This window comes from Schistocerca gregaria, chromosome 1, assembly GCF_023897955.1.
Source record: "Schistocerca gregaria isolate iqSchGreg1 chromosome 1, iqSchGreg1.2, whole genome shotgun sequence".
Lineage (NCBI taxonomy): Eukaryota > Metazoa > Arthropoda > Insecta > Orthoptera > Acrididae > Schistocerca > Schistocerca gregaria.
Genome location: NC_064920.1, coordinates 243101976 through 243113943, shown reverse-complemented (window position 1 = coordinate 243113943; position 11968 = coordinate 243101976). Strand labels below are relative to the sequence as shown.

General features: G+C 37.5%; 1 protein-coding gene across 2 annotated transcripts in view; it reads left to right on the top strand.

Moving 5' to 3' along the window:
* The first annotated feature begins 997 nt into the window (after positions 1-997).
* Positions 998-11968, top strand: part of LOC126339068 (spermatogenesis-associated protein 22) — a 125846-nt gene continuing 114875 nt past the window's right edge. Inside the window, exons 1-2 of one of the 2 annotated variants that reach the window (XM_050001601.1) lie at positions 1281-1363; positions 1445-1521. In XM_050001601.1, coding sequence (XP_049857558.1) covers positions 1473-1521 — 49 coding nt within the window. In that variant the 5' untranslated portion in view covers positions 1281-1363; positions 1445-1472. Of the gene's footprint in view, positions 1140-1280; positions 1364-1444; positions 1522-11968 lie in introns of those variants that run through there. The other variant, XM_050001600.1, reaches the window with a different exon arrangement.

Genomic DNA, 11968 nt, shown 5'->3' with positions numbered 1-11968 from the left:
GAAAACTTCCTCGGAAGAAGAAAAAATACAAACTACAAAGCAATGGTGAATGACAGGATAAAGCATATCAAGATATGGGGTACAATGTGTCTTGAAGGTACATATGATTGACTCTCATCTGGATTACTTGACTGAGAGTTGTAGTGACATATTGGATGAACTTCTGCGACCTTGTCGTAAGCAGTTGTTACTTGTGCTTTCTTCCATCTAATGGCGACGTTTTTTGTTCGAGAGATCTACGAAAGACCACAGTTAAAGAAAGGGCTAACTCTTCCATAAATTGGGTACAGAATCTGACAGGGATTCCTTTGGGACCTGGATCTATGTTTAGTTTTAACGATTTTATTTGTTTCTCAGCGACACTGGTACTAGTACCTATTTCGCTCATCTTTTCAGTGGTACTGGAATTAAAATGGGACCACACTTAGGTGTTTCCCTTTGTAAAGAAACATAGAAAAACAGAGTTAAGTATTTTTGGTTTTGCTTTACAACTCTCAGTTTCAATTCCTGTCTTGTCCATGAGTGACTGGACACTAATTTCGGTGGCACTAACTGAATGGTAGAAATTGCATGGCAAATTGCTTGTGTGCTAGGGGGTCTAGCCGTGTGACCGATTGCAGCGATATCGCTCGTGGCCTATCGCTGCTCGTATGTGGGGCCCTTGGTTCAATATATTAATCGTTCCTTCTGCATTTATGCTCGATTTTAAGGAGGAAGAGACAATTACTTCTAGGAAACCAACTGCTAGAAATATTTTTCTGTATTTGTCCGGTACGCTGATGAATCTGAAACAATTTATGGTATTGTTGAGATGCCAAAATATAAGTAGGCAATATTTATAAATGTATGATACAGAAAAATCTTTCTATACATGTTACTAGTTCGATTTTTAATCTATTTTCTAAGGAAACAAGAGTTAAGAAAAAAAATGTGAACATTGTGTTTCGATTGTGTTCTTTCAGGTTGGTACAAGACCAAAGTAGTTCAAAAGATATGTATGCAGTTGGTTCCTGGCATTAGTACGGGAGGCGCGAAAATCGAATTGAGGACGAATCTGATTGTTGTAAAGAAGAACTAGAAATCAATTATGACTTTTAATTTTCCGTCAAATCAGTCACCAGGCAATTACTTTAGGCAAGGTAATTAATATTTAAATATTAAAAAAGACGAAAAATGCGTTTGATAGTTTTTAATATCGTTATCACAAAGTGTTAATTTCAAGGCATTTCACGAATTAAGACCTTATGCTATTTTATTTGTCAAAATACACTAGTGCTCACGTTGTGTTTGTGGCAAGAGAGATTGAAGCGATGTAGACTTGAGTAATCATTAGTCTACGCGAATATTGGGTCTTTTGAAATTGGTAGGACGTTACGAAGTTGAGTTTTATTGTATATGGTCTAATTCGTATTGGCTTACTTTTGTATTTGTGATGTTAAAACAGATATGAAAAGGGTGAAGAGTACCGTAGAATGAATGAAAAGTCGACCATCTTTTGTAAGTGGCACATTCTGGGTACAGGTAGGCAGATTAATATTTCATTTGCGCTCATTCCAGTTATAAGTGAAGCAAGTGCTGATGATATTTTTAATTATAAAGAATTGCTGTACATTATGTCAGTCAAACATTTACTTGAGAATGTTCTATTTAAGATTTTAACACCTGGAAATGTTCGGAATTTCACCATGCCCATAAGACATAAATCTGTAGACAGTTTTTCCTGCGATAACGCAGTCAGGATAAATATCTAAAAAGTGTTATAAAATTTTACTTACTAACATATTTTCGTAAAAATTTATGAGTTGTTTCCTGAAGAATAGACAAAAAAATTGGCTTTTGGCTATCTGGTTATGGCGGTTTATGAGCTTAAAAGGTGACTATTGACTTGCTTTCTTGAGGCAATTTATTGTATAACCTTATATAGTACAGAAATTGCACTCTTATAGGTCCGGTTTTCTACCTGTACAGTCCACAAATTTGCTAATTACAGTGTGTCAAGGAATCCAGTGTCTCAATGGATAGCCTTTGATGTTCTAATTGCTTATGCATTAACAGGTATAATTACCTCACAGTTATAAACTAGGTAATAGTGAAATAGAACAATAATCTGTTGCAACTTATTTCTTCTTATACATGAATAATGGATTAAGCCTTCTATCCTTTATAATTAATTGGAAAAGTGTGAGTTGACAATGGCCTTGTACATAAATGGGCAGTGACTGAGTAATAAGAGCATCATAGTTCCCAATAATGTAATATTATTTGCCTTCTACTGCGAGTTTAATATTCTAATTATTTTTGTATAAGTCCTCTGTAAGAGGCAGAAGAAAGAGGGAAACAGAATCACTGCTGGTAATATTTCACTATTATTACTGATAGCTTTAAGTCTGTTGCTTAAATGCTTGCTTGCATTTTAAAAATAAGTATTCAAGTCATTCACAGTAGAAAATTGTGGTCCATTACTGCCGGTTTGCTGTTCACTACTCTTGTTATTAACATTAATTATATTTCTAGTCTCTTTGTTGCCTTTTCTTGGCCTTACTGCCTTGTATCAGACAAGTTTAACTTAGGTCATGTGTGATCTGCCTATCCTCTCTCTGAACCTACCAATGCAGCATGTTTGCATTGACTCTTAACGTAATAATGATCTGCTGTGTGACATCATACATGTGTAAACAGAAAGAGAACAGAACACTGACAATATTTTTTTCTGTTTATATTAGTTTTTGGAATGTAGATTGTGGTGACAGACTGATCTGTAGCATAACCCAAGTTCTAGGATAAGCTAGAAGGTGAAAGTTTGGTCGTGAGTTGGGTCTCGTTTTTCAAAACGTGTATTGAGATTCCAGCATTTACATCTCATATCACTTGGTCACCTAATTTTGAGAAGCGGTGGAAGAGTATGAGTCTACATAATTAGGCCATAATGGAGTTTTCAGAATTCACTCAACATTTTATCAGTAGTCAGTCATTAAGACCTTTTACAGCAACCGTTTTGTATTTCTAATGTCATGTTACTCCAGATGCAGATCTTATTGATCACTTCTAAATCTTGAAATTCCTTTCATCCATAATATGTACTGTTGTTTTTGGATGTGGCAGGACTTTTTCTTCCAGCCATTACTTTTATAATATTTATTTGCTGTGCCCTTTCTGCTTCCTTCCACCTAATGGCAGACCTACTTCCAAAAGCTTGTGAATGAACATCTAACTTTTCACTTGGCTGCTGTTGGCTCTTATCCACTATTTGGTAATTAGATAATCCTTTGTCCCAAATAGTGTTCAATGAATCATAATGTATTGTTCTATGGAAGTAACACTGGCAGAAGGGAAACAGAAATATATGTTGATGTTCATACATAAAATGAAGCATATGTGTAATTACAAAGAAGGTCAGTGCTGACAAATGTGAGTACGACAAAACAATCAGTTTAATAAGTAATGATTACAAAATTCTGACACATATTATTTACAGAATAATCGAAAGACATAGAGAAGCCAACATCAAGGATGATAAGTTTGGATTTTAGAGAAATGGAGGAACAATGGAGACAATAATGTATGTACAGCTTACCTTAGAATATAGATTAGACCCAATAGAAAGATAAACCTCTATTTATAGCTTTTGTGGATTTACAGAAAGCTGTTGATAATGTTGACTGGAAAAAAATTGAAATATGGGATGAAGTACAGGGACTGAAAGATTATCTAAAACTTGTACAGAAACAAGACTTCATTTATAAAAGCTGAACATCAAAGAGAAACAATAATTGAGAGGAGGAGCCTGTCTTCGATGCTATTCAGTCTGTATATTAAGTAAGCAGTAAAGAAGACCAAGGAGTCATTTAGAAAAGGAGTTGAAGTATAGGAAGAAGGAATAAAAACATTGAGTTTTAACGACGACATTGTAATTCTGTCAGAGATTTTGAAAAAGTGGAAGATAAGTTGAATGGAATGGCTAGTGACTTCAAAAGAAGCATAAGATGAATATCATCAAAAGTGAAACAAGAGTAAAGGAATACAGTCAAATTAAATCAGACCATGCTAAGGAAATTAGATTAGGAAATGGGACACTAAAAGTAGTAGGCCTTGATCAGATTTGCTCTTTGGGCAAGAAAATAACTCAGAGTGAGAGAACTAGAGAGGACAAAATTCGAGAAAAGCTTTCCTGAAAAGGGTAATTTGCTAACATTGAATACAAATTTAACACTAGAACAGTAAAAGGGTTCAGAAGACCCCTTTCAATCTTTATTTCCACAATAATGAATTCCATTTTTAACATCTTTCCGCCATACCTTTGTTACTTCTCCTCATTTCTTCTACTTTTGGCAAAAGAGTACAGCAATTTGATGAATTTTCGCAATTTCATGAAAATTTTATGATGTATACCTAGAACAATGGGAGGGGTCAACTGAGCTCTTGTGTAACTCCTTTTTATAACGCTTCTGATCTCATATTTACAAAAATACCTGCATTTCCTCTTGCTTTGGTCAACCATCACAGCTTTGAATGATGATATGCTTACTGTTGGAAAGTTTTCTGGTGCTCAATGTTGTAATATAACTTTAAGGTGGAGTTTTGTGTGTTGCTGTTGTTACATGTCTCAACAGTTAGTTCATTTCCACCCCCCTCTGTAACAAGCATTTTCAATTATTTTGCGTCAGTGTGGTCTTACTAATGAAACTATTTTGTGTGCTCTGGAGAACTTAGGTAGTGAATCAGAAAGTGACTCAATCAGATTCAGATGGCAATTTCCTGTTAGAGACAACTGATAATGGAAATAGTGAGACTGAGGAGGAGTTATTATCGATAGATGACTCCCCATCTTATTTCAAACTACTGTCTCAGGAAGCTGACTGTTAGAGATGGAACAGAATGGAAGACTGCTAATATGGAAGAAAGGCTGATCTGAATGTGCTGAAGCAGAAAGGAGGCCCACTGCATGTGCCTGCCACCAAGTGGGTCACTCCCTCACCAGTGCCTTCTGACCTCCTCACGTATTTTTGATGAATCATTGATGTATATCAAAACACAAAGGTTCAAATGCTTGGAATGAAATAAATAAATAATAGTAATAAAATACTACTTGTACTGTATTTTGGAGAGATAAAGCAATGATTGGTATCATGTATGCTGCAGGTGATTTGTGTGCTAGAGTTGTTTCCATGAATGACCTTTGGTCAGGCTGTTTGGGGGCCTAATTTTGTCAGGGATGAAATGACAAGAGACGTATTCCACTAACTTACTCTATTCCTCCACTTTGATGAGGATTCGTCCCAACGTATACCTGCTGACAAACCCACTCCTGTGTCTGAAATATGGAACAAGTGTGTGCCACCACTCTTACTGCCCTGGTGAAAATATTACAATTGAGCAGTTACTACAAGCTAAGCAAGCTGCAGTTTCATTCTGTTTATGCAAAACAAGAGTGAGAGATAGGGACTCCAGTGTTGGGTAGCTGCAGACATAGCATCTAGTTACATTTGCAATGCCTTGCTGTACCATGCTAAGGAAGAAGGCCAACCAGACAACAACAGGTTATGTCTCTGAGTCGCTCATTTCCCTTTAGCAAATTACGTTCAATCCTCTGTTAAATTTTTTGTCTTGGACATGGAGATAAGGTGGTTTGTTATGGATTTTATATTGACTGTGGCACGCTTCCTTGATCGTGTTGACAAAGAACCATGTTTACAGATGCAGGCCACACCACCTGCTTTAATGGGTGAAATTACAGTGTTGTATGGAATGTCTGCCACATTCATTCAGCCACACATCATATTAAGCCCTAAGCAAATCCCTGATAAAGTCATTCATTCATTCACTGATCATATGAAGCAAATCCTTTGGTGAGCATTCAGGGATTTGGATTGAGTCAAGTTGTACCGTAATTTTTATCACATGACATTTGCTTCTCAGTAAAGGCATCAACTGTGAAAAGTTTGAGATTATAATCATTACATCGATCTGGAGGGTTCAAAGTTCTTTCCTGGATGTATGAGTGGTGAACTTGAGAACCCTATTGTTTTAATGTTTGCAGTGCTACTTTCTTTTCTATGCTGCCAATCTCTATTTTTTAGCCAGGTGTTTGAGCAGAGTAAAAACAAAACTCCCCGTAAATTACAGAATGGGTTATTTTACAAATTTTTGTTGCCAAATGAAGCGTGGGAAATGGACTAATGTGGTATTAAATTGACCAACATGAGGTCTGGTTTTGCAAAAAAGTGTTTATTTTCTTGAATATAATAAGAGTAATTAAAAAATAATTAGTGATGTGAAGAAAAATTATTGTCTGAATTTTCATAGTCAAAAGAAGAGTGGGCAGTGAACAAATGAGGTATCAGAGTGACTAGTGTGGCGTGTAGTAGTACAAAAAAATATTTAAGTGCTTGAAAATAATCAGGGCAACCGAGAAAAAATTAATTTGTGATTGGGGCTAAAATCAAGATGCTTGTGAGCAGCTGCTGTTAGCTATGTAAACGATGTACCAAAAAATTTATCTCTTCAATTCCTACCTATTTTGCGCATAAAAAGTTACATTGGTGTGCTATTTTACTGTCAAAACATTACTTCAAATCAAATTCTGAATTTAAGTCTTTTGTGAACAGAAAATGCCAGGAAAGCAAATGAGGTGTCAAAAACTTTCTCTCTTCAATGCTTAGCTATTTTCCATGAAAAAGTTGCGTTGGTGTGGTATTTGATTTTTAAAATGGCCGCCTTTGAATCAAATACTAAATTTAGGACATTTCGAGAATGGCAGACATGAAAAGACATATGAGGTGTCAAAAAAAAGTTAATTTTCTCAAGGCCTAAATATTTTATGTGTAGTTCACATAACTATTGAGGAGGTATTGACTAAAACAGGGAAGAAGAGAAATTTGTGGCACAATTTGACTAGAAGAAGGGATCAGTTGGTAGGACATATTCTGTGGCATCAAGGGATCACCAATTTAGCATTGGGTGGGGAATTGTAGGACACCTCTAGATAGGTCAGGGGTGCTCTACACAAAGGAAGCGGCTACTCGGGTAGAAGAGTACTTGTGGCACGCACATGGTTTTTTTTTAGGCTAGACTTTAGTGCGAGGTGTCTTGATGAACACTCACCAGTCGACATGCAAGCAGAGAAATCAGGGCACGCTCAGTGTAAAGACACTTCAGCTATCAGGATATTAGCAATAAATTTTCAGAGTGTTCCTAAGAAAGTTCCTGAATTTACTGCCCTCCAGGAAGCGTGTGGCACACAAATTATTCTTGGGACTGAGACCTGGCTGAACCATGAGATAGGAAGTTCTGAAATATTTAGTGAGGTTTGGAACGGGTATCGGAAAGACAGATTAGACGGCGTAGGAGGTGGTGTCTTCATTGCAGTTGACAAAAATATTGTGTTTACTGAGATCTAAGTAGAGTGTGATTGCGAAGTTATCTGGACATGTTGAACAAGACTAGGGGAAATAAAGTTAATTATGGGGTGTTATTACCGGCCACCAAGGTTCCACCGTGACAGTTCTAGAATCATTCAAAGGGAGTCTACATTCTGTATCGCAGAAGTACCCGGATCATGCTATATTAGTCGGAGGCAACTTCAACCTACCTAGTATAGACCGGGATGTCTATGGATTCATTACAGGTGGTACAGACAAGCCATTGTGTGAATTACTTTTGAACACATCATCGACAGTGCAGCATGTGACTCAGCTTTCCATTTCCCATGACTCTAACATAGACACGAAAACAATTCTCTGGATCAGGAGTGCAAAATATATTATTTGTTTGGACACTTTTAAATTATGCAGAACATTGCTAATGACAATTTCAGAAAGCCAATTCCTGCTTCCTTAACATTAGCTTTCATAATTAGCAAATCCTTTGAACAGTGGTGGTGAATTACTTAACCTTCAAATATTCTGGTAAAAGATAACCACCTCAAGAGATGTAAGACTTGTTGTTGTTGTTGTGGTCTTCAGTCCTGAGACTGGCTTAATGCAGCTCTCCGTGCTACTCTATCCTGGGCAAACTTCTTCATCTCCCAGTACCTACTGCAGCCTACATCCTTCTGAATCTGCTTAGTGTATTCATCTCTTGGTCTCCCTCTACAATTTTTACCCTCCAATACTAAATTGGTGATCCCCCGATGTCTCAGAACATGTCCTACCAACCGATCCCTTCTTCTAGTCAAGTTGTGCTGCAAATTTCTCTTCTCCCCAATTCTATTCAATACCTCCTCATTAGTTATGTGATCTACCTATCTAATCTTCAGCATTCTTCTGTAGCACCACATTTTGAAAGCTCCTATTGTCTTCTGGTCTGAAATATTTATCGTCCATGTTTCGCTTCCATACATGGCTACACTCCATACAAATACTTTCAGAAACGACTTCCTGACACAAATCTATACTCAATGTTAACAAATTTCTCTTCTTCAGAAACGCTTTCCTTGCCATTGCCAGTCTACATTTTATATCCTCTCTACTTCGACCATCATCAGTTATTTTGCTATCCAAATAGCAAAACTCCTTTACTAGTTTAAGTGTCTCATTCCCTAATCTAATTCCCTCAGCATCACCTGAGTTAACTCTGCTACATTAAAATCAAATAGGGGTAATGCAGCATTAGGTTTAATAATGAATAGGAAAATAGGAATGCGGGTAAGCTACTACAAACAGCATAGTGAACGCATTATTGTGGCAAAGATAGATACGAAGCCCACGCCTACTACTGTAGTACAAGTTTATATGCCAACTAGCTCTGCAGATGACGAAGAAATTGAAGAAATGTATGATGAAATAAAAGAACTTATTCAGATAGTGAAGGGTGGCGAAAATTTAATAGTCATGGGTGACTGGAATTCAAGAGTAGGAAAAGGTATAGAAGGAAACATAGTAGGTGAATATGGATTGGGGCTAAGAAATGAAAGAGGAAGCCGCCTGTTAGTATTCTGCACAGAGCATAAGTTAATCATAGCTAACACTTGGTTCAAGAATCATAAAAGAAGGTTGTACACATGGAAGAATCCTGGAGATACTAAAAGATATCAGATAGATTATATAATGGTAAGACAGAGATTTAGGAACCAGGTTTCAAATTGTAAGACATTTCCAGGAGCAGATGTGGACTCTGACCACAATTTATTGGTTATGATCTGTAGATTAAAACTGAATAAACTGCAAAAAGGTGGGAATTTTAGGAGATGGGACCTGGATAAACTGACTAAACCAGAGGTTGTACAGAGTTTCAGGGAGTGCATAAGGGAACAATTGACAGGAATGGGAGGAAAGAAATACAGTAGAAGAAGAATGGGTAGCTCTGAGGGATGAAGTAGTGAAGGCAGCAGAGGATCAAGTAGGTAAAAAGACGAGAGCTAGTAGAAATCCTTGGGTAACAGAAGATATATTGACTTTAATTGATGAAAGGAGAAAATATAAAAATGCAGTAAATGAAGCAGGCAAAAAGTAATACAAACGTCTCAAAAATGAGATAGACAGGAAGTGCAAAATTGCTAAGCAGGGATGGCTAGAGGATGTAGAAGTGAGTATCACTAGGGGTAAGATAGATACCGCCTACAGGAAAATTAAAAAGACCTTTGGAGATAAGAGAACCACTTGCATGAATATCAAAAGCTCAGATGGAAACCCAGTTCTAAGCAAAGAAGGGAAAGCAGAAAGGTGGAAGGAGTATATAGAGGGTCTATACAAGGGTGATGTACTTGAGGACAATATTATGGAAATGGAAGTGGATGTAGGTGAAGATGAAATGGGAGATACGATACTGTGTGAAGAGTTTGACAGAGCACTGAAAGACCTGAGTCGAAACAAGGCTCCCGGAGTAGACAACATTCCATTAGAGCCTCTGATGGCCTTGGGAGAGCCAGTCCTGACAAAACTGTACCGTCTAGTGAGCACGACGTATGAAACAGGCGAAATACCCTCAGACTTCAAGAAGAATATAATAATTCCAATCCCAAAGAAAGCAGGTGTTGACAGATGTGAAAATTACCGAACTATCAGTTTAATAAGTCACAGCTGCAGTACACTAACGCGAATTCTTTACAGACGAATGGAAAAACTGATACAAGCTAACCTCGAGGAAGATCAGTTTGGATTCCGTAGAAATGTTGGAACACGTGTGGCAATACTAACCCTACGATTTATCTTAGAAAACAGATTAAGGAAAGGCAGACCTATGTTTCTAGCATTTGTAGACTTAGAGAAAGCTTTTGCAATGTTTTTTGGAATACTCTCTTTCAAATATGAATGTGGCAGGGGTAAAATACAGGGAGCGAAAGGCTATTTACAATTTGTACAAAAACCAGATGGCAGTTATAAGAGTCGAGGGACATGAAAGGGAAGCAGTGGTTGGGAAGGGAGTGAGACAGGGTTGTAGTCTCTCCCTGTTGTTATTCAATCTGTATATTGAGCAAGCAGTGAAGGAAACAAAAGAAAAATTCGGTGTAGGTATTAAAATCCATGGAGAAGAAATAAAAACTTTGAGGTTCGCCGATGACATTGTAATTCTGTCAGAGACAGCAAAGGACTTGGAAGAGCAGTTGAACAGAATGGACAGTGTCTTGAAAGGAGGATATAAGATGAACATCAACAAAAGCAAAACGATGATAGTGGAATGTAGTTGAATTAAGTCGGGTGATGCTGACGGAATTAGATTAGGAAGAGACACTTAAAGTAGTAAAGGAGTTTTGCTATATGGGAAGCAAAATAACTGATGATGGTCAAAGTAGAGAGGATATAAAATGTAGACTGGCAATGGCAAGGAAAGCGTTTCTGAAGAAGAAAAATTTGTTAACATCGAGTATAGATTTAAGTGTCAGGAAGTCATTTTTGAAAGTATTTGTATGGAGTGTAGCCATGTATGGAAGTGAAACATGGACGATAAATAGTTTGGACATGAAGAGAATAGAAGCTTTTGAATTGTGGTGCTACAGAAGAATGCTGAAGATTAGATGGGTAGATCACATAACTAATGAGGAAGTATTGAATCGGATTGTGGAGAAGAGAAGTTTGTGGCACAACTTGACAAGGAGAAGGGATCGGTTGGTAGGACATGTTCCAAGGCATCAAGGTATCACCAATTTAGTATTGGAGGTCAGCGTGGAGGGTAAAAATCGTAGAGGGAGACCTAGAGATGAATACACTAAGCAGATTGAGAAGGATGTAGGTTGCGGTAGGTACGGGGAGATGAAGAAGCTTGCACGGGATAGAGTAGCATGGAGAGCTGCATCAAACCAGTCTCAGGACTGAAGACCACCACAGCAACGATTGCATCTTTCAACACGATTGAGCACCTGTTCATAATGCATGGCCTGTGGCGGAGTGGTTACACGACAATAACATCCCTGTAATGGAATGGCCTGGAGAGTCCAGACCTGAATCCTATAGAACACCTTTGGGATGTTTTGGAACGCCGACTTTGTGCCAGGTCTCATCGACCGACATTGATACCTCTCCTTAGTGCAGCACTCCATGAAGAATGGGTTGCTATTGTCCAAGAAACCTTCCAGCATTTTATTGAACATATGTCTGTGAAAGTGGAAGTTGTCATCAAGGCTAAGGGTGGGCCAACACCATATTTAATTTGAGCATTACTGATGGAGGATGCCACAAACTTGTAAGTAATTTTCAGCCACGTGTATGGATACTTTTGGTCACATAATGTACATGAAAGTAATAATTTTCACTTAATTAATGTTGTTCTGTGAATAATTCGTGGTCCATACACCAGTCAAGTTGTCTGGCCATATATACTTAATGGTACCAATGCTATGCCAGGCCGGGTTGCTTATTGTATATAATTTCAAGTTGGCTCTTTGTGTCTGTCTCTAGGTGCAGACTAATCTCAGAAACTACTGTAGGGATTTTGATCCAGTTTTCACTAATAGATATGCAGATTCATGAGTACATTTTTGTATATAATTTATAAATATTTTGTACAAGCTGCCTGAATTATGATGAATTAAAGC